The sequence below is a fragment of the Colobus angolensis genome, unplaced genomic scaffold (assembly GCF_000951035.1).
Source record: "Colobus angolensis palliatus isolate OR3802 unplaced genomic scaffold, Cang.pa_1.0 Scaffold278, whole genome shotgun sequence".
In the NCBI taxonomy this organism is placed as follows: Eukaryota; Metazoa; Chordata; class Mammalia; order Primates; family Cercopithecidae; genus Colobus; species Colobus angolensis.
The window spans coordinates 1,503,414-1,527,295 of NW_012116021.1; the positions used below are offsets into that span (position 1 = coordinate 1,503,414).

General features: G+C 41.9%; 1 protein-coding gene across 2 annotated transcripts in view; it reads right to left on the reverse strand.

The window, feature by feature from the left end:
- ABHD2 (abhydrolase domain containing 2) overlaps positions 1-23,882 on the reverse strand; it is a 113,186-nt gene that overhangs the window by 33,812 nt on the left and 55,492 nt on the right. For both annotated transcript variants that reach the window (XM_011948319.1, XM_011948320.1), the window contains 2 exons: positions 13,840-14,015; positions 10,433-10,600 (listed from right to left, as the gene is read on the reverse strand). In XM_011948319.1, the coding sequence (XP_011803709.1) occupies positions 10,433-10,600; positions 13,840-14,015 (344 nt within the window). The remainder of the gene's footprint in view (positions 1-10,432; positions 10,601-13,839; positions 14,016-23,882) is intronic.

The following is a 23,882-nucleotide window of genomic DNA, read 5'->3' on the forward strand; positions in this document are numbered from 1 at the left end:
CGAGGTAGCGGGCACCTGTAGTCCCAGCTACTCGGGAGGCTGAGGCAGGAGAATGGCCTAAACCCGGGAGGCGGAGCTTGCAGTGAGCCGAGATCCGGCCACTGCACTCCAGCCTGGGCGACAGAGCGAGACTCCGTCTCAAAAAAAATAAATAAATAAACAAACATTTTTTAGAAGGTTAAAATGTAACATGTCCTACAGTGAAAACATCTTTCCAGTACTGATTTTAAGGGCTGGCTCTGAATATAGAAGCCAGTCGCTTTGAGCTGGAGGCGTGTGGCCCAAACAGATTTGGCCAGGAGGCCAATACTGAAGGTTGTCCAGTTGGAAAGCAAGCATTGCATACTGCAGAATAATCACCACAGATGACATCCCTGTACACACAGCTGTAACTCAGACTCACCTCAAAGAAGGAAGAATTTTATGCTCAACACAAGCAGGTTCTTAAACCGGTCCTTGCAGAAATTCCAAAGTTCACATGAGGTATGAAGTGGATGCAGAGGCAAGGTCGTTTAACAGTTCAAGTAAATGTTTGCCTTTTCTCCTCTAAGGTGGCTCACAGAAAACACAAAGTTAGAGTGAAGGGCCAATGAAGATGATAATCAGTATTGTTTACTGGTATTTGCTGGACTCTAGGCCACTCACTTTTATATTATTGCCTTTTTTTTTTTTTTTTTTTTAAGACGGTCAGTCTCTGTCGCCTAGGCTGGAGTGCAGTGGCGTGATCTTGGCTCACTGCACTCCCGGGCTCAAGCGTTTCTCCTGCCTTCGCCTCCTGAGTAGCTGGGATTACAGGTGTGCATCATCACACCTGGCTTTTTGTATTTTTAGTAGAGACGAGGTTTCACCATGTTCTACCAGGCTCGTCTTGAACTCCTGGGCTCAAGTGATCCACCTGCCTGGGCCTCCCAAAGTGCTGGGATTACAGGTGTGAGCCACCATGCTGGGCCTTATTGCCAAATTTCGTAACAGCCTTTCTCAGCTTTCTCGACCAGGCAGTCAAACCCTCAGCTGTTGGACTCTAAAGCACAGCTTATCTCCCTATCCAGGCCTTTCCTGACCATCTCTCTCTAAGTGATACACTAGATGGAGGAGATTAACACACAATAATATAAAAATTAAAAATGCAGACCTGGTCCCTGTCTGTGAAAAGGTTGCTGTTGGTAAATATTCCTTTTGGACAAACCTAGCCAATAAGCTTAGACTGACTGTGACTGTGCACCCTCCTTCCCCAACTAGATGGTGAGAGTTCCTCATAGACTGGGATCTTCCTGAAGGCAGGGACTCGAACTCACACGTGTATTCCCACTGCAGAGGCTGGCCCCAACATTGTCTGGAGGATGCTGGATGAACAAAAGATCAAAGACCAAACCCACAGGCCCAATTCTGTGGCTCTGAGATGCTCTTGGATGCTCTTTTGCCTTAAACCTAAAATGTATCTGACTGGGAACTAGTTCCTCACTCCTTAGTCTCTTACACGGAGAGGCAATGGAGCCTGTTGTTTAGGAGCATGGATTCTAGGACTAGACTGTGAGACTGCCTGTGTTTGAAGCCTGGGCTGCCCACTCATTAACTCTGTGATTTGGAGCAAGTTAGTCATCCTTGCTGGGCCTCAGTTTCCTCACCTGTAAAAGGGGGGTGACTGATTTAATATATCCTACAAAGTACTCAGAACAGTGCCTGGCACACAGCAAATGCTATGTAAGTGATAGGTATCAGTAAGAACAGTAATGACACTACCACCAAAGTGAGGAAAAAGTCTTTTTAAATACTGAAACATCACCCCTGCTCCTCTGTATTCTAATGAAGAGTATCCTAAATAGGAAATGAACACTACCAGAGGTGGTATTGAGTTGGGGTTAAGAGTCACACTGATTGAAGGCTGGTTCTGCCACTCACTAGTCGCATGACTCAGGGCAAGGTACTTAACCTCCCTAAGCCTGTGAAGTGGGGATACTAATTAAAACCTACCTTTGAGGCAGTAAGGATCAAGTGACGTAAAATGAAAGCACATGCCTGGCACTCATTAGAGTGAGATAAATGGTAACTGCTGTCATGAAGGATTTTCCTTAATGAATTTATCTTTCAAAGGCAGCGCGAAGGGTTCTAAGTCACAAGAATGCGTAATTATCCATTTAGGAAATTCTGTGCAAGGCAGATCTGTTTTCAACAATTTCTAATCACATTAGCAAAGCTTACGTGGTTTGGAACAGAACTGGGTTGATAAACGGGAAAAGATCCTTTATAATTTTCTCAGAGAGATCCGAGGCAGGTGCATAACAGGAAGAGAAGAACATAGAGTTTCATGTTAATGCCCTCTTTAGTTTTCTTCTCGTCAAGATCACAGTTGCAAAAAGCCCAAAGGATATTCACAGTGACTTGAATGCCTGACATCTGCTCAAAAGAGAGGCAATTTGTCTAACGGAAAACTCACATGTAGGGCACAATGGTTTGGGATGTACTAGTTTGTAAAGTATCATCTTACATCCACAAACTGTCAGTTCCCATCTCAGTAGGCATTCAGTAACAGTGATGCAGTGAGTGCTTTTTATCATCCAAGCAAGATTCTAGGCACTGGGGAGCTACAGCAGGGAGCGCAAAAAACTGCCTGCTCTCGGGGAGTGAACTTTTCGGATGGAGAGACAGATAACAGACATATAAACAAATAATTTCACAGATTATGAAAACAAATCCTTAATTTTTCTTTTTTTTTTTTTTTTTTTTGAGACGGAGTCTTGCTCTGTCGCCCAGGCTGGAGTGCAGTGGCCAGATCTCAGCTTACTGCAAGCTCCGCCTCCCGGGTTTACGCCGTTCTCCTGCCTCAGCCTCCGGAGTAGCTGGGACTACAGGCGCCCGCCACCTCGCCCGGCTAGTTTTTTGTATTTTTTAGTAGAGACGGGGTTTCACCATGTTAGCCAGGATGGTCTCGATCTCCTGACCTCGTGATCCGCCCGTCTCGGCCTCCCAAAGTGCTGGGATTACAGGCTTGAGCCACCGCGCCCTGCCCACAAATCCTTAATTTCAAATCTTAAGTGCCCTGAAGAAAGTAAGGAAGGGCATTCGATAATGACTGGGTTTTGGGGTGGGGCAACTTTAGATGCGGGAGAGGAGTCAAGTAAGGGCTCTCTCAGAGGGTGACATCTTTGTTGAGTCCTGGATGACAGGAGAAGCCAAGTGAAGACCACAAAAGGGCCTTCCAAATAGAACTTGGGCAGTCCTGGGATTAGCAGGCCCTGGAGTGCAGTGCCTGGAATTTCCATATACTCAGGGTGGGAACAAGGGGCCTGATGGTGGACTGCAGTATGTCCTGGGGATCCAGAGAACTCTCCCAATGTCACATCCAGTGATCCCACCTGGAAGAGAGGCTTACTTGGTTGGGGACCTGTTAAAAATGCGGGAAAGGAGATTGAAAAGCGGCATAAGAGATCTATCAGCCAATTGGAATATATGGACCTGACTTGGATCCTAAATTGAACAAACGAATCAAAACGGAAAAAAGAAGAAAGACAATGGGGAAATTAAATTTCTCTTGAGGAATACTGTTTTAAGTGTTTCCGTTGTGATGATGCCCTTGTGCTTCTGTTATATTATGGGCTGAATGGTGTCTCCCCCAAGATTCATATGCTGAAGTCCTAACCCCCAGTACCTCAGAATGTGACTATATTAGGAGATAAGGCTTTTCAAGATGTAATTAAGCCAAAATGTGGTTGTTAGGGTGTGCCCTAATGCAGGATGACTGGTGTCCTTTCAAGAAGAGATGAGGACACAGAGAGATATCAGACAGAGACACAGGTGACTGTAGTGTCAATCCACAGCAGGAAAACAGTCATCTACAAGCCAAGAAGAGAGGTATCAGAAGAAACCAACCCTGCTGACCCCTTGATCTCGGACTTCTAGGCCCCAGAACTGTGAGAAAATAAATTGCTCTTGTATAAGCCACTCCCACTGTAGTACTTTGTTATGGCAGTCCTAACAAATGAAGACAGTTTACAACGAGCCTGTGTATCTTAGTGATATACACTGGAAACAGTCACAGGTGAAACTGGACAGGCTGTCTGGGGCTTGCTTCAAAATAATCTTTGAGGCTGGGCGCAGTGGCTCACGCCTGTAATCCCAGCACTTTGGGAGGCCGAGGTGAGTGGATCATCTGAGGTCAGGAGTTTGAGACCAGCCTGGCCAACACAGTGAAACCCTGTCTCTACTAAAAATATAAAAATTAGCTGGGTGTGGTGGCGGGTGCTTATAATCACAGCTACTAGGGAGGCTGAGGCAGGAGAATCACTTGAACCCGGGAGGCAGAGGTTGCAGTGAGCTGAGATTATACCACTGCACTCTAGCCTGGGCGACAGAGTGAGACCTTGTGTCAATAAACAAAACAAAACAAAACAAAACAATCTTTGAGAGGGGATGCAAGAAGGGAGTAGTTTATAAAGCAAACAAGATCGGCCATGAGTCGAACAATTGTTGAGGTTGGGTAAAGGGTACACTGGGGTTTATTCTACTGTTCTCCCTACTTCTGCACATTGTCTGTAATAAAAAGTAAAAAAGCAAAAATAGAAAAATAAAACTAAAGAGAGAACAAGGAATAAAACCTATATCTGTGGCTCTCAAAAACCTTGGCTATACCTTAGACGCCCCCCAAGAGCTAAGCCACTGGCACTGGTATTTAAGAGCTCCCATGGGGAATTCTAATGTTGACAACAAACTGACCTACACAAAGAGAACCAGAAGTTCTTTTAGGTAGAAATAAAGGAAGACTTGAAGGAAAAGGTCATGCTCCTGGATGAGAAAAGTAAGTATTATAAATTTTTCTACATTAATTTATAAATTAAAGTTCCCCTTCAGAAACTGTGATAAGCTGTGCGAGAGTTCACCACCAATAACTACTTTCCATCTCTAGGAAGGATGCATCTCCCCTACCCCACTGAGGTTAGGATTGGTCATGTAGTGTACTTTGACCAATAAATTGTGATCAGGAGTGACCTCTGTCATTTCTGAGCAGAAGCTTCAAAAGCCACACTGTTCCTACCCTTGGGAAATGTTTCAGCAGGTAGATGCTCTGTGGGCCTGGTTCCTTGAGTGAGGACCATAACAGTGGAGACAGAGGCCCCTCAGCTAAGCCATAATGAATGGATAGTATGGACAGAAACAATTGTTTTAAACCACTGAGATCCAACTTGTTAGCTTCCACAGCATAATCTAGTCCATCTTGACTAATACAAAAACTCAACATGGAACTTGATACAATAATTCTGTTCAAATTAAAAAAATAGGTAGGGAGACAAGAGCATACTCTGAAAGAGCCATGAGTCAGGGTTGGTACCATCAGATATCAGGCCATATTGCAAGGCAACAATAATTAAAAATTGAGAACAGTACTGGGTATAGAAACAAAAGTTGACAAAGATCTTTGTACTAAAGTATAGAAAGCCCACACATCAACAGCTAACACACTTACATGAGGACATGATTAACTATGATAAAACGTTTCCGGTTCTAGCATGTTAACTGTGGACCTACCTCAATTGACCAGTCAAAAGTAACAAACATGGGCTTTGCTCTAATGTGTTAGGCCACCTTTGGCGAAGGATTGCTCCTTTTCCACCAGCCCAGGAAAAAGTTTATTAAAAACATTATTTTAAACTAAAATTACATCAACAGCACCTAACAAAACAATAGCGCTTTCTCTCTCTAGGCTCTTTGGAGCTACCAAAGATGTTTTAATTTTTACATTTCAACAAAGCATCCGAATTCTGGATTTCTGATCTTTTTAATGTCATATTTGGTTGATCTTATCCTCCAATGGTTAAAAGAAATTATTAACAAGTAAAACATGTACTGATACACACAAAAAAACAAATAGTATGGCTAGAAGAAAACACCCATTTTTTTTTCTAGGTAACCTGTCTTTCTAGAACATTTCTAAAGTATAATAAACTACAGAAATTTGCTTCTAAAATTCTGATGAAATAAAATGTAACAACACCATCCACAGATTAAAGGAGATAGTTAATTTTCAAAACCGGGGGCCTGAAGCTCTCCCCTGATGGATTCACCTCATCTCCAAGGGTTTTCCATGCTCACAGGCAGCTCCTCAGCCCAAACATAGAGTGCTCTTAAGGCAGCCGTGAAGGCTGCTCTTCTGCATGGGTTGCCCTTCCATAGCCCACTCCCCTGTCTATAAACTCCAACTGTTTATGAGTGCCTCCATTCAGGAGCTCATCTTTGAGGACCCAGCTCAAATGCCTTTTCTGGGAGAATTTTTCCTCCCACAACTTGACTCCTCGCCCACAGATCCAGGCTGGTTTCTCCATGCTGCTGCAGCATATTCACCAAGCCTGCTGTATTAGTCCACTCATCATGCTGTATTGTAATTCTTTTTTTTTTTTTTTTGAGACGGAGTCTTGTTGTGTCACCCAGGTTGAAGTGCCGTGGTGTGATCTTGGCTCACTGCAACCTCCGCCTCCTAGGTTCAAGTGATTCTCCTGTCGCAGGCTTCCAAGTAGCTGGGATTATAGGTGCCTGCTACCACGCCCAGCTAATTTTTGTATTTGTAGTAGACACAGGTTTCACCACGTTGGCCAGGCTGGTCTCAAACTCCTGACCTCAGGTAATCTGCCCACCTCAGCCTCCCAAAGAGCTGGGATTACAGGTGTGAGCCACCGTGCCCAGCCCTGTATTGTAATTCTTTAACGATATTCGCATCTCCCCGGCAGAACACATCTTATTTATCTGGGTCACAAAGAGCATGGTTAATCTCTCACCAACATGAATATACCTTCAAGTATTTGAATAAGAATAAACCTGGCTGGCATGGTGGCTTACGTCTGTAATCCCAGCACTTTGGGAGGGCGAAGCGGGTGGATTGCTTGAGCTCAGGAGTTTGAGACCAGCCTGGACAATATAGTGAGACCTTGTCTCTACAAAAAATTAAAAAATGAGGTGGGAAGTTTGCTTGAGTTTGGGAGGTTGAAGCTGCAATGAGCTATGATTATACCACTTCACTCCCTCCTGGGTGACAGAGTGAGACTCTGCCTCAAAAACAAAAAAAAAAAAACAAAAATAATGAATCTAACATACAATAAATGTTTACTATATGTTAATCAACTGCCTACCAAGTCCTCAGTAACCCACATTTAATTGTATCTCCACCTTACTGCAGCTGAAGAATCTGGAACTGAGTTTAAGAAACTGCTCGAGCTACACAGCATCAGTGGCAGTGCTGGGGCACTGGATCCAGAGTCTGTCTCCTGGGAGCAGGTACTCTCTGGGAGCAAGGCCTTCACTTAACCTATTCTTCTCTGCTGCTTCGGCTGCTGGACTCCCCTGACCTGGTGTAGCAACACCTTCCAATCTGGTCTCTCTGGCCTATAGCCGCACAATACAGCACTCTGGGCCTGGGAGGCCTAGACCATACAGACCCAGTTACTGTGCTATCGCTGAGATGATTCTGGCAGCCAGATCCAGGCTCCTCTCTTAGCTCTTCTACTTACTGGCTCTGTGCCCTTGCCCAAATCACTTAACCTCTCTGTGCCTCAGTTTTTTCATCAGAATTTTATGGTCCCATGGGTTGCTGTGGAGATAAAAGAGATTGTGCCTACATGTGACATCAGCACTGTGTCTGGTGCACATTAAGTGTTCTCATTGACATTTCTCGTATTATTGTTGGCACACTGTACTGTTAGTGCTCCCAAATCTCCATCCTGGCCCTGCAGCCAAGCCATGCCTCCCCATCTTCTACTTGTATAGACAATCTATATATCCAAGCACAAGACCTTACCATTATTCCCCATTGTTTTCTTTGTGCTTGATTTGGCCTATTTCTGACTTTTGGGTCCAATTCTGTCTACCACACACTCACTATTCCCCATGTGCCTCTGCTGTCTGTAAATCTGGATATTCACTTATATTTTCTTTTCTTTTCTTTTCTTTTTTTTTTTTGAGACGAGTCTCGCTCTGTCACCCAGGCTGAAGTGCAGTGGCCTGATCTCGGCTCACTGCAAGCTTCACCTCCTGGTTTCAGGCCATTCTCCTGCCTCAGCTTCTTGAGTAGCTGGGACTACAGGCACCTGCCACCATGCCCAGCTACTTTTTTGTATTTTTAGTAGAGGCGGGGTTTCACCATGTTAGCCAGGATGGTCTCAATCTCCTGACCTCATGATCTGCCCACCTTGGCCTCCCAAAGTGCTGGGATTACAGGTGTGAGCCACTGCACTCGGCCGAATTCACGTATATTTTCAAGCTACTGACCAAACTGCTGAACAGAACAGAGTCTGTAAAATGGGGATCTTCAGTTGTGGGTGTGAATACAGAAGAGGAAATGAATTCAGGGCACCCAGAACCCTGCTTGGCACAAAGCAGGTGTACCTGTTCATGCTTCCATACCTGTGACCTTCCCTTACAGTGCCCTTGCATGTTACCATTGGCAATGTAACTGGAATGATCTTGCTGGAGGTCAATCTGACAAGATGTACAAATATGCAAAAAAAAAGTTGACCCCTCAATTTTACTGGGAATTTACTCCAAGGTCATTAAAGAGAAAATAATTCTATGTACGAGATACAGTATTTATAGCATTGTTATTTAAAATGGTGAAAACCTTTAAATAATCCATATGTCCTACAAAGATAAATGGCTAAATAAACTATAACAGAGTAGTAACAGCAATGTGGCTCTTAAAAAGATTAAATATCTTTATGTTGGTGAATATAAAGTTATTTAAATAAATTACCATAGATATACATGCTACGACTGCAATAAATAAAAACTATGTATACATTGATAAAGACAGAAGGGTAGTTTGAAGAAATAGAAAATTATAGTTATGGTGAGATGACAGAAATGTTTATGTGTGCATACATAATCTAAAGAAAGAGCTAATAAGAATCAAGAACAAGCAGTCCAGAAGCCAGAACCTTAGTTAAAACAGGATTATTATTATTATTTTTTTTCAGACAGAGTGTTGCTCTCTTGCCCAGGCTGGAGTGTAGTGGTGTGATCTCTGCCTCCCGGGTTCAAGTGATCCTCATGCCTCAGCCTCCTGAATAGCTGGGATTTCAGGCGTGTGCCAGCTAATTTTTATATTTTTAATAGAGACAGGGTTTTGCCATGATGGCCAGGCTTGCCTCGAACTCCTGGCCTCAGCCTCCCAAAGTGCACTATTTATGGTGAAGGGTTGGTTTTGAAAATGTCTGGTAAGATACTTTTGAAAAAGACAATAAAAAGGCTGGGCGTGGTGGCTCATGCCTGTAATCCCAGCACTTTGGGAGGCCAAGGTGGGCAGGCCATGAGGTCAGGAGATTGAGACCATCCTGGCTAACACGGTGAAACCCTGCCTCTACTAAAAATACAAAAAAAGTAGCTGGGCATGGTGGCAGGTGCCTGTAGTCCTAGCTACTTGGGAGGCTGAGGCAGGAAAACATAGTGAACCTGGGAGGCGGAGCTTGCAGTGAGCTGAGATTGCGCCACTGCACTCCAGCCTGGGTGACAGAGCAAGACTCTGTCTCAAAAAAAAAAAAAAGATAATAAAAATTAATTACTAGAGAAGGGATTACAGGCATGAGCCACCACACCTGGCCCAGCTAACACACAATTTTAATTCAAATCAAGAAGCATTTTTCATTTGTCGGCTGGGTGCAGTGGCTCATGCTGTAATCCCAGCACTTTGGGAGGCCGAGGCGGGTGGATCACGAGGTCAGGAGATCGAGACTATCCTGGCTAACACGGTGAAACCCTGTCCCTACTAAAAATACAAAAAATTAGCCGGGCATGGTGGCACACGCCTGTAATCTCAGCTGCTCGGGAGGCTGAGGCAGGAGAATGGCATGGACCCGGGAGGCAGAGCTTGCAGTGAGCTGAGATCCGGCCACTGCACTTCAGCCTGGGCGATAGAGCGAGACTCCGCCTCAAAAAAAAAAAAAAAAAAAAAAAAAAAAGAAGCATTTGTCTAAATACAGGATCTAGTTCCTGTTCCCCAGGAACCTAAAATCCAGTGGGCTGCTACTGTGCCAGGCTCCCTTCCCACTGACATTCACATGCCTCATCACACCCTTGCCCACCAGTCACAAGAGTCCTGATGAATGAGCATCATAATAGCACAGTCCTGAAGGGCATGAGCTCTGCTACCCGATCTGCCTGGTTCCCAGCCCTGCTGTGACTCTTACTAGCTAGGGGACCTTGGGCAAGACTTTCCCCTGTAAGCTTCAGTTTCTGCCTCTGTGAGGGTGGTTACAGTGCCCATCTCAAAGGCTGGTGTGAGGCGTGGCATCATCAATGCCCAGTACAAGTTTGCTGTTGATATAACCGTGTGACCTACCATCTCTTACAGATGGGCATAGGTTTAAAATTAAAAAAAAAAAAAAAAAAACAAGGCAGAAGCAGAAGTAGCAGCACACTTGCAGAAAAAGGGAGGACTCCACTTAGCCATGCTTACCATAGGTGAACATGCGTGGCGAGGTCAGTTCAATGTTGGGCAGGGCACCCAGGTGGTTCAGCACGGCACACCGATAGCCATTTTTCTGGGCGTAGTCAACGAAAGTGCGGATGTACTGCTTCTCGCTGTGATTGGCAATTCCAGGACAGATGACCATGGTGATATCATCTACAGGGTAGAGAAAGAGATCCTGATGTATCCAAGAAATGTGACATGATAAATGGACACAATTACACTTCACTGGCCTAGAAAACAGGGGGAGGGAATTCAACATACATCTTTCACTCAGTTCTCTGGGGAAGAATTTTTCCCTTCTAGCTGGAGCTGTCTATATCAGTGTTTCTCAAGCTATTTATAGTGAAGGGTTGATTTTGAAAATATCCAGTAAGTCATGAACAGACACTTTTGAAAAAGACAATAAAAGTTAATTACTAAAAAAATTAAATGAAAAACATATAAACTTCAATTTTCTACTATAAGATTCAACAAATATAAAATTACTCTGTCACATTGCTATAGAAGTTCCTGAACATTACTCTTAATTTCTGTAAGAAATTCTATATGAATGAATGAATGAATGAATGAATGAAAAAATAAAAAGTGGTATTTGCACAGACCCTTTGATCCAGCAATTTTACTTTCAGGTACTTATCCTACAGAGGTAATTGTACATATGTAAAATAATATATATGTATTAGGTTGTGTTCAATCATGCAATACATATCCTTTTGCATATGACTGAACACAATCTAAATGTCCAGAAATAGGGGTCTGGTTGGATAAATTATTGCCTATGTAAGTGATGAAATATTATGAAGCCCTTAAAAATAATGAGACTTTTTTATATATACTGATGTGGCAAGCTCTTCCATAAATTAAGTGAAAAAAATGCTAAATGCAGAAAGGGGTTACAATAATGCTGCCTTTTGTGTGGAGAGAAAAAGATACCTATATTTATAAATGCATCCACTATCTTTGGAATCACACACAAGAACCTTGGGAGTGGGTAGCATTGAGCAGGGGTAGGGATGGAGAGTAGAGGACAGAGAGTGAGATACTTTCTCTGTATACTGTCAGTACCTTGTGAACTTTCTATCATGAGTATGAATTGCCTACTTAAAAATATGAATATATACTTTTATTTAAAAGAAAAGAGGTGCTTAGGTCATTAAATCTGATTATAATTTTTGTTCAAATTAAGATTTTTAAAATTTACAAATTCTTAATGTTGGTAGGGAAGTGTGAATTAGTAAGCAATTGTCCAATATGCATAAAGAACCTTAAAAATTTTGTAAATTGCTGGATGTAGTGACACATGTCTGTATTCCAACTATTTGCAAGGCTGAGGCAGGAGGATCACTTGAGCCCAATAGTTTAAGGCTGTAGAATATGATGACTGTATCTGTAAACAGTCACTGTACTCTAACCTGGGCAACACAGCAAGACTCCATCTCTTTATAAAATGTATAAGCTTTGACCTAGTAAATTCCAATTCTTGAAATCCTGCCTAAAATTTTCTGATGAAGGACAATATAATTATTGATAGTTACAAAGTTGTAAATAAGTTAAATGCCCAAACATAGAATGGTTAAATTATAATATAACCACATTGTAGAATATTAATCATTAATATTGTGTTTTTGAAGACTTTTAGATTTTTAATGACATGGGAAAGTTTTTATAATATAATGTATGATAATTCAAATTTTGGAAAAACAATGCGTAGAACTATAAGAAAATGGAACAAAACATCAACAATATATGTTGGGTGACAAAATTACGGGTGATTCTTACTTTTTAAAGGTATTATCCATATTTTCTAAAATGAGTACTTATTCCTTTTATAGTCAGAAAAAAAATCAGGAAAGGGGGAAAAGGGCTGTTTTTCTCAGAGTACGTCTTAGGTACAAATACTGCCTTCCCTGGAAGCACCTTTGTCAGTCATTTCTGGGGGCAGGAGTGATGGAAAAACATGAGCAAGTACAAGGAGGAATCACTGTTCTGCCCTTTTCAACTTCCCATGTTGGTCCTGGTAGGAAGAGCAGATGGTCAAACTAAACTTTGTGCTTTAGTAGTGGAAGAAGAAAAAGCATTAGAAATAAGGGAAAGAAAACATTTAACTGTCTTAAATAATATTTAAATAAATATAGGAAAAACCAGCTACAGATTTATAAACACAACGTGAACTCCTCATCTATTCATGTATTCATCCTTTCCATGACCGTTTATTAGAAGCCAGCTATTCTGGGCTCTGGGGATTCCTACATTCTAGCAGATAAATAATACACAACCACACAAATAGGTTTAGAGAGTAGAAGCTACCATGAAGAACTAAAGCAGGAAGGCGTGATGGATTTACTGAGAAGGAAACATTAGTTAGGAGAGTCCGAGACGGTCCTTCTGAGGAGGTGATATCAGAGCTGAGACCTGAATGACAAGGAGGAGGTAGCCATGTGAAGGTCTGGGGACCAGCATTCCAGGCAGAGGGAATATCAAATCTTTGTCACCAGCTACTTAGCAGTTCTAGCCACTTTAAATACCTAATATGTTTACTGGAATTTACCCATAAATAAATACTGAGTTCCTATTTAAAAAAAAAAAAAGCAAAAAAAAAAAACAAAAAAAAAACTACGTGCTTTGGAATACTATATAATGCAATAGACATGTTCACTTCTGGTAGAAATAGCATTCAAAAGGATGCTTGTACCTAACTCCACTTCCTCAAAAGTCTTCATTACGAAGCATTTTAGAATGAATGCTTATTGTAAGGCTAGATAGAACAATGCCAAATTCCAGCAGCAATGAAAATTTCAGTTATTTCTCAGAAATAGGTGTCCTACACCATTGCATGATAGATATGACCTTAATGTGTCTTTTTGTCCAGGGAAACCTAAGCAAAGGGAACCTGAGAGCCTTTTTATCTACTGCTTATCCAACAAACGCCAGCCTATACTGCACCTCTGGGCTTCAGTTTCCTCATCAGTAAAGTAGGGATAGTAAATACCAGCCTCACAGCACTATTTGAGGATTAAATGAGGTAACAGTATACACGAAGCACTGAGAATGGTCTGGCCTCTGTTGCTGTTATCAACCCAGGAGCCTGGTCCTGGGGTGCCTGGGCTCCAAGCACTCCCTCATCCCCTTACATCAAGCTTCTGTATTTCACAAGAGGATTAAAAACTATTCTACAATGAGTTCTGAAGAGCTTTACATGGTGACTGGCAAACACACGCTGAAGCTAACCTTTGCGGGCTGCTCCTAAGTGATGCATCCCAGCAGACTTCCCAACAGCCCCCGATGCCATGGGCAGAGTGAGTGGCACGAGTATTCATACTGTGCTGTGCTCTCCACTGATTAGTGCTCCTTCTCCGAGTGATGGCCCAACCATACAATCTAAAGCAGCTCACCTCCAACACAGTGCTCAGCCAAGGGCTCGAAGAGGTCGAATGTAGAAGTGGCTCCATCAGACATAGTGATGAACTTTCGGTGCCCGTAAGGATGTGGAGACCTCACCCTTCCCATCTTCCCATACAAGGCTGTCTGGATGTGTCCACTTTTCCCCCAGATCAATGGTGGAATGTATCTAAAGAAAGGACAAGGGAGGTCAATTTTCTCTACATTCCTTGAGCAATGTTCTGAAAAATCTTTTAGCAAAAGTCTTTCAGCCTATTTTTTTCCCGGCAAATTCTGCACACAAAGCATAAACATGAGGTTTTTATACATTATATCCATACCATGATTTACCGCCTTTCCCCATTTACTAATACACTCTGCATCAGATTAGCTTTAGAAATCAACCAGGACATGTACATAAAGAGAGGATTTCAATTTAGGGTAACTCTTAAGTAATTCAACATGGGTTATTTCCATAATATAGAATAAAAAGAAAGCAAATGATACATTTTGAACACATTCTAACTTGACAAGTTAGCTCATTATTAAAGGAGTTGATGTATATATGAAATAGCACAGTGCCTACATTCACTAAATGCTCACTTCTTTCCCTAACAAGACAGGCCACAGCTGCAGTGGTTATTCCATTAGCCAAACCTGCTGCTCTCAGGCTGGGAAGGGCTGCAAATTCTTCTAAGAGCCTACAAGTGCCTTGCGGGGTGAGGGCACTACTGTACGCTCCAGAGAATGTGCTGTAAGGGCAGTGCAGTGTAAATATTTGTTGGGTTGATTAAAGGTAAAGGCTTGTTAGCCTAAGCAAGGCATGAAGCCTCACTAACAACGGTCCATTGTAAAAACACAGAGTGACTCTAGGCGTTGGTAGGAAGTGCAAAAATCACAAATAGTTAATTACCAGGAAAAGAAGATGTTCCAAGTTACAACTAAGAAATGATTATGGTTTACAACCACAGTACAAGACGATTCCATTTACTGAAACTGCTGTTGGTTTCACTTCCATGGCTTTTAGCCCAAGCTTGATTGTTGTCCAGGATTTGTATCCTACATAAACTGGAGTCATATAATATAAAATGGTAGTGACATCAATCATTGCCCTCTGCATTATATGGCAGCGGTGAGTGTTTTATTAATAATTTACCTTAACCTACTTGTCAATTCCTGCCTATCATTTCTCTCAGAACCAGATGATCCCCAAAACCCTTTGATTTACTCCTTGTATGTGTGTGTAATTAATGAAATCTACACAAAGTTAAGGGAAGTGAAGCTATCACCTTAAGCAAACCAGTTCCCAGACAAGCTTCCTTTTCGGGGGAGGGGAGGAGAGGAAAGAGTATTTTAAGACATTAAGGACATGAAGTCACTTGCCAGCATAACACCACAGGTGCAAATATCACTGCAAAAGCCATGGCATTTGGAAGGCAGGCGAAGGCATTTATAAGAGCTGAGTGGATTATGACAGTAACAAAAAGCAAGCTTATAAAAATGTCAATTGGACAACCAAACACTACACAAGATCTAGATACAGAACTTATAAAGGATTTCAGACAACCAAGTTAGATAATAAGTTTTGCATAGAGGGGGAGGACTATCCAAGAAATTAAACTTTTGATCACTCCTGGAGGAAAGTTTAAAGAAAATGTTGTTTATAATATAAATTAAAAGTGGAAATATGCTAAGCTTAAAAATGTCAAAAGAATGAGTAAATTTCATATGCCTACCTTCTGAACATGTTTAGAATACAATAAAATCTCAGAAAAAAAGATTTCACATTTAATGATGACACATGTGACTGTCCTGATGCCACATTCCCAGTTTAGAGTCAGACCACCTCCTCAGAATCTTGGCGGCAGCCCCCCAAGCAGCCTCCTAGCTTCTAGTCTTGCTCTCACCTACTCCATTATCCACCCGCCAATGGAGGGATGATCTCAACACACAAGCCTGGCCCCCACCCTCCACTGCATGGGTCCTCACTTGGCCTAGGAGGCCGGCTACACCCTGGTACTCACTTAACTTTTCCACCTAAGCTCAAATAAACCTAAACTACTGGCCCCAACTCCACCTAGAACAGGTGCACATGGTGTTGAACCACTTTTATCTGAGGAGTCTTTGCTCAAGCTGTCTCCTTTGACTGGAACGCTCCTTCATACCCAGCGTCTCTTCGGGCCAGCTATTACTTGTCTTTCAAGACTCACTTCCAATCAGATTGCTGGGGGAGTTGCCCCTTCTCCATGCACAGCTCTGTCCTAGCAGCACCCAGGTGACTTGATCACTTTAGAAACTCTTTTCAAGCAAACCCCTCCCACTGCTCATTCACCTCTAGCTCTATCCCCAGAGCATTGGACGTACATTACACACCTAGGGGAGATTTGCTTCAATGAACAGAATATACAGACACTTAGTAAATCTAAAAGAACAAATATATGTTTTTAAAATATACAAAAATATATTTTAAAATAATATGTTTCATAATAATGTGAATTCAGCTATTACATGATTGGCGTTTGGTGACTGTCCTCTTTCCAGCCTACCTAACCCCATTCTCAGAGTGGGATGCAATAATTCTCAGTGTGTGTGTGTGTGTGTGTGTATGTATTAGGGATCAATTACCTCAGAATCACTTGGGACTTTCTCAGTTCAATGTAAGATCAAGTGGAAGTCTCACAAGATTTGATTTTATGACAATTCCACCTACTGATAAAACACTGTTTTTAATTAACTTCATAATAATACAACACCAGGGTTTACAAAATTGAATTTTTAGACTGCATTTACTATGGTGGGGTTCAATGTGTAGTTGTTTGTTTATACAACTTATCCACAGACCACAAGAAAAAAAATGTAAAAACAAAAAACTCAATAGGTGCCCAGTCACATGGTTTAGATCAGGAAGCAAATATGGACTCAAACAGTAGAATATTTTGCAATTTATATAAACATATAAATACTGAAGAAATGCTGCATGGTATATGAGGGAATATGCTTTTTCTATCTATGTGGTAGTTCGTCTGAAAATGTAGTGGCCAATAATTCCACTTATTCCATTCTTCTGCCAGGAGCTAGATTCCCTCCCTGTGATTTGTACTGGCCTGTGGCTTGTCTGGGCTTACAGAAGGTGGTAGAAAGACTGCTGTGCCAATTTAGGCCTGGTCCTTAGGAGATGTCGTTGCTTTTGCGCTCTCCTCCTTGTAAGCCTGATGAGAGGGCATACAGAAGGCACTGTGATGGAACTGAGAGGTATGTGCGTTTTACATTTTGTAGATACTGCCAAGTTGCCTTCTAAAAAAGATGAGTCCATTTACATTCCCACCAATATTGAATGAAAGTACCTGTCTTCCTCACCCTAATTAACAATTGGCATTATTAATCTTCTACATTCTGGCCACTTTGATGGGCAAAAAATGGGTATCTTGTTTCAACTTGTGTTTAAGGTTGATCCAATCTATGGTTGAAAAAAAGTTGCTTATTTGAATTTGCATTTCCCTGATTCGTGTTTACTAGTCATTTGTACTTCTGTGAACTATCTGTTGATATCCTTTGTCTATTTTTCTATTGATTTATAAGTATTGTTTTTATTATCCCTATATTAAGCCATTATCTATTATATGTTACAAATGTTTTCTCAAAATCTATTGTATATTTTAACTTTATGTACTTTTTTTTTTTTTTTGAGACGGAATCTCACTCCATCGCCCAGGTTGGAGTGCAGTGGAGCAATCTCAGCTCACTGCTACCTCTGCCTCCTGGGTCCAACCAATTCTCCTGCCTCAGCCTCCCTAGAAGCTCGGATTACAGGCACGCACACCATCATGCCTAGCTGATTTTTGTATTCTTAATAGAGACAAGGTTTCACCATGTTGGCCAGGCTGGTCTTGAACTCCTGACCTCAGGTGATCGGCCCACCTCAGTCTCTCAGCCTCCCAAAGTGCTGGGATTACAGGAATGAGCCACTGCGCCCGGCCCCAGTTTTTAATCTTTTATAGTTAAAAATATCTTTTATAGTTATAAAAATATCTTTTATAGTTAAAAATATCTTTTATAGTTATAAAAATATCTTTTATAGTTAAAAATATCTTTTATGGTGACATAACAAGATAAAGTTAAAATATACAATAGATTTTGTTGTTTTTTTGTCAAAACCTTTGTGTTTTGCATTTTGTTTCAAAAAGAGCTATTGCAATACCCAATTATAAACATAATTCCCAATGTTTCCTTCTATTACTTCTATAGTTTTATAAAATGTATTAACCTTAAATGCACTTACTTTTATAAAATGATGTGAAGGGAAGATATAATTCATTTTTTTCTGACAGACCAGCTCATCGTCCCTGCACAATAAATGGCCTATCCCTTCCCTACTTTCAGTTGACATCTTTAATATATACCAAGTTCTCAATTAAATATTTAGGTTTGGTTCTATATTCTCTATTCTAGCTCATTGATCTATTTGTCTGTTCATATGCCAGTATGACACTGCTTTAATTAATACAGCTTTATGAGACACTTTGATAGTTGATAGTGCAGGCTGCCTTTGTTATTTTTCAAAATTTTCTTGGCAGATTTCAGCATTTTATTTTCCAGATAAATTATAGGATTAACTTGTTTAGTTCCATAAAAATTTTGGATTTTTAGACCAGGCGCAGTGGCTCACGCCTGTAATCCCAGCACTTTGGGAGGCCGAGGCAGGCGGATCACGAGGTCAGGAGATCGAGACCACGGTGAAACCTCGTCTCTACTAAAAATACAAAAAATTAGCCAGGCGTGGTGGCGGGCGCCTGTGGTCCCAGCTACTTGGGAGGCTGAGGCAGGAGAATGGTGTGAATCCGGGAGGCAGAGCTTGCAGTGAGCTGAGATCACGCCACTGCACTCCAGCCTGGGCAGCTCTGTCTCCAAAAAAAAAAAAAAAAAATTGGATTTTTGATTGGAAACATGCCAAATATATATTAGCTAGGAGATAACTGACACCTTTACAATACTGATGGGTCCCATCCAAAAATATGGTATATCTCTCCATTAAATCCTATAGTAAAACTTCATTGCTTTCTTCATGTTTTACAGAGTATTCCATTTTTACTACACTAACTTGCATGTCTTTCTGTCTGTGTTTTTTAAAGCTATTCTTGAGTTGAAGCATCTGGGCATGTTTTACCCTTAACTCCCTGAAAGTAGGAACAGTCTCTTCTGCTTCTTTACTAATCCATATGGTATTGTGGCCAATATTGTGCTGTGGCCAGTGGTTAACAAATGTTTGTTACTAACAAACAAGCTGGGCCACAACAAAATATAGAGGTCAGCCTGTCCTTATCTTCTGAGCCTATTTATAATCGACATCTGGCTTACTAACAGAATTGCTCAGTGGGAAAGACCACAAGGGTCTGGGCCTCCCTCCCACCCCCCATATACATACGTACGTACACACACACACACACACACACACACACACACACACACACACACACACACGTCTTTGAGCAGATGAAGCTCACATAGGCAAGGACAGCTGGTGTTTTAAAAAGAGCGTTGAAAAAATAAAGTTGACTGATGCTCATCTTTGCCTTAAATCAGTGGGTGACCAATTCTTCCTTATGGTACCTAAGTCCCTTGGCTGTAAATCAAACTATTTTATAGCTAGTGATTAAACTCAGACTTCACTGTTATTTCCTTTGATTCTCCCTTGTACTTCTCTACCAAATTAGCACAGGACTTGGCACACAATAGATGTTTAGGATATGTTGTCTGAGATTGAGTCCTCACACCTCAGCAAGTTGCAGCAAGTCCTTTCCAGTGAACCAAATGCCCATCAGCAGCTGCTCCTCGGCATTTGAGGTTTCTATCAGATAGGATGCATTGCTTAAAGCAACAAAACCCAACTCTGACTAACTTAAGAAAGGAGTACACAGAAGGACACTGGGGTGCCTACTAAATGGAAAAGAGGCTGGAGAACCAGGCTTGAAATGAGGGCAGGATCCAGGAAAGAAACCAGGGGGCTGCTCCAGGAATGTGCTTTTTACAACATCAGTACCAGTGTCCCCCCACTCCACTCAAAAGTCAACGTCCCAGAAGTACAGCAACTAGAAGGGATGCCTTCAATTTCAGAGTGGGTGGGCAGCACACTTCGATTTATTACCTGCATGCAGTGGGAGAGAAGAACTTTCCCAAGGGGAAATTTGTATGCCCTTAGAAAGGAAGATTGAATGCTAGGCAGCCAGAAGGGGACAGATGTCCCCTGAAAGGTTTTGAGCTGGGCTTGTCTTTGATTCAAGAGGCTTCTCTACTGCCCTGATACCCTATGGCCCACATTAAACCATCATGTTCCCATCTAGTTCTTCTGAAGGCTCATCTTTCTGTCCCTGTCCCCACCTCTTAGCACTTCACATACTTCTCAAATGTATTTATTTCAGCATCTGCTTTACCTGCAACACAATGTACATAAGAAACAGGAGAAACAGGTAATCTCCTTAAGTGTTGTTTTCTTCCCCCCATGCACCCATTTTCTAAAAGCAAATCTGAGCACACAAAAGGGCTGGAGTGGTTTGTTTTGTTTTGTTTTTGCGAAGGAGTCTCACTCTGTAGCCCAGGCTGGAGTGCAGCAGCACGATCGCGGCTCACTGCAAACTTCACCTTCCGGGTTCAAGTGATTCTCCTGCCTCAGCCTCTGGAGTAGCTGGGATTACAGGCACCTGCCACCATGCCTGGCTAATTTCATATTTTTAGTAGAGACAGGGTTTCACCATGTTGGCCAGGCTGGTCTCAAACTCCTGACCTCAAGTGATCTGCCTGCCTTGGCCTCCCAAAGTGCTGGGATTACAGACGTGAGCCACTGTGCCCGGCCTACTGGAGTTGTTTTTTTAAGGAGACATCTAGGAAAGTAGAGTTTCTAAGACTCCTGGTCAATGATCTTTACTGGTCTTAAAGCACACTAGCACATTTTGAATTCATCACTTTGCCCCCACGACTTTTTTCAGGTAAAATACATATAACATTTTAAAGTCTACAATTCAATGGCATTTAATACATTCATAATATTGGGCACCCATCACCTCTATCTAGTTCCAGAATATTTCATCACTGCAAAAGGAAAGCCTATAGGCATGAAGCAGTCACTTCCCATTTTCTGCGTCCCCTATTCCCTGGCAACAACTAATCTGCTTTCTCTCTCTGTAGGTTGACATATTCTGTATATTTCTTATCAATAGAATCATCAACATGTGACCTTTCGTCTTGGGACTTTTCACTTAGCATAATGTTTTGAGAGTCACCCTTGCTGCAACATGTTATCAGTAATTCATTCCTTTTTATGGCTGAATAGTATTTCATTGTATGAATATACCACATTTTGTTTATCCTTTCATCAGTTATAGACATTCAATGTAGGCTGGGTGCAGTGGCTCACGCCTGTAACTCCAGCACTTTGGGAGGCCAAGGCAGGCAGATCACTTGAGGTCAGGAGTTTGAGACCAACCTGGTCAACATGGTGAAATCCCATTACTAAAAATACAAAATTAGCCGGGCATGGTGGCCCACGCCTGTAATTCCACCTACTCAGGAGGCTGAGGCAGGAGAATTGCTTGAACCCAGGAGGCGGAGGTTGCAGTGAGCTGAGATCATGCCACTATACTAAAGCCTGGGTGACAGAGTGAGACCAAAAAAGAAAAAAGACATTGGATGGTTTCCACTTTTTGGCTATTGTGAATAGCACTGCTGTGAACATTTATGTACAGGCTTTTGTTTGAACATCTGTTTTCAATTTTCTGGGTTGTGTCCCAGGAGTGGAATTTCTGGGTCATATGGCAATTCTATGTTTAACTTTTTGGGGAACCTCCAAACTTTTTCCCACAGCAGCTGTACCATTTTATATTCCCAACCAGGAACATACAAGAGTCCCAATTTCTCCACATCCTCACCAACAGTTGCTATTGTCCATTAAAAAGAAATTACTACAGCTATCCTAGTGGGTATGAAGTGGCATCTCTTGGTGGTTTTGATGTGCATTTCCTTTATGACTAACGATCTTGAACATCCCCTTTTGACTTGAGTCCATTTCCTTCTACTCTATCTCTATTTTCATCTCTATGTCTAAAATTAATCACAATTTTTTTTGTTTGTTTGTTTTGAGATGGAGTTTCACTCTTATTGCCCAGGCTGGAGTGCAACAGTGCGATCTTGGCTCAGTGGGATCTCAGCTTGGCGCGATCTCAGCTCACCGCAACCTCCGCCTCCCGGGTTCAAGCGATTCTCCTGCCTAAGCCTCCCAAGTAGCTGGGATTACAGGCATGCGCCACTACGCCCAGCTAATTTTGTATTTTAAGTAGAGACGGGGTTTCTCCATGTTGGTCAGGCTGGTCTTGAACTTCCGACCTCAGGTGATCCACCCGCCTCGGCCTCCCAAAGTGCTGGGATTACAGGCGTGAGCCATTGCACCCGGCCACAATTTTTTTAAAAATAAATAATTAGTTGATAAATATATATTATCAGTCTCCTGTTTATCTCCCAATGGCTCGTTCAAAGAAGCAACTGATAATAAAACTGGCAATAGTTAAAACTGCATGTGGTATAACTGAGTATTGGGATTGTCCAAACATTGACAGAAGAATCTAGTTTTCATAAAAACATTTAAACCTGTAAAATTTAACTTAGAGAATTGGACTTGGTGGAAGTAATGGTCGCAAGAGAACTTGCTATAGCAGAAGCTATGGTCATAATATATGACATGGTCAAAAAAATGATTAATGACTCCACTCTTTGTAGTAAATTTAAATGGAAAACAACCCTGATGAAGACAAAATTTAACTGTATTGTATTAAAAAAAAAAGAAACTCTTCATGGAATCGAATTGGCTCAGCAGACTTTTAGAAAATATTTTCCCAAAGAAAAATTCTTTAATGTTAGCCTAACTCTGATGAAAATATTTATATTCAAAATTGTCACTGGGTTCAACCCCCTCCTGCATTCAATGGGAATGCAGGTGGCTAGAATGCGACTGGCACTCCATTCCTGCATGTTCCTCCTTCCCAGCCCAACCCAAGACAAGAGACTTGAAACCAATAAATGCAATGATATGAGCTGAAAAGTAAGGAATTGGGTGGAGAAGAATATCCCAAATGTGGTGATGGCTCAGGGGCTGTGGAGGGGAAAGCTGGGCAGGCCACTTGATGAGGAGCTCCGTGGAGGTCCTCTGAGTAGTCTGGCTTCTCCTCCTTAACCAGGCAAGAATAAGGCTCATGATTTCACAGATTAAAAAGGAATAGGAGGAAATAGTTACCATGCTCTAATTTAGCTGCAAGAACGAGATACATGCTAAGGCAAATGCCACTGGAATCTTACTACAGTAAAGAAATTATGTCACCCGGAGCGAAACCTGGGGCCTCTCCCTTCACAACTTAAAAACATTAAGGATGTTTCCCCAAGTTCTTTAACAAAGGAAGTCAAGGATGTTTGAGGTATTAATCTCAGGGGCTGAGAATTTATTCACCTTTTTTCTTTGAACATGGCATAATAAATAAAACAGCTATTTTATTTATCTATACAGCCTTCATAGTTTTTCAAAGTCCTTTTTTACATGATCTTATTTGCCTTCAATGACAATTTTGTGAAATGGGCAGATATTGTTAACCCCACTTTAGCACAGGGACCCTGAGGCCAGGGAGTTCATGGTTTGACCACATTCACACTGCTGGTTGAGAGCAGGGTTGAGACTTCAACTGGGGCCTTGGCCACTGTGTCCAGGGCTTATTTGGATGATGAAACAGACATGATGAGGATGGATAGATGCTTTCATTCCAGAGACTCCTATGAGTCTATTAGTCATTCTTTAAAAATATTAATTCTCGGCCGGGCACGGTGGCTCAAGCCTGTAATCCCAGCACTTTGAGAGGCCGAGACGGACGGATCACGAGGTCAGGAGATCGAGACCATCCTGGCTAACACAGTGAAACCCCGTCTGTACTAAAAATACAAAAAACTAGCCGGGCAAGGTGGCGGGCGCCTGTAGTCCCAGCTACTCCGGAGGCTGTGGCAGGAGAATGGCGTAAACCCGGGAGGC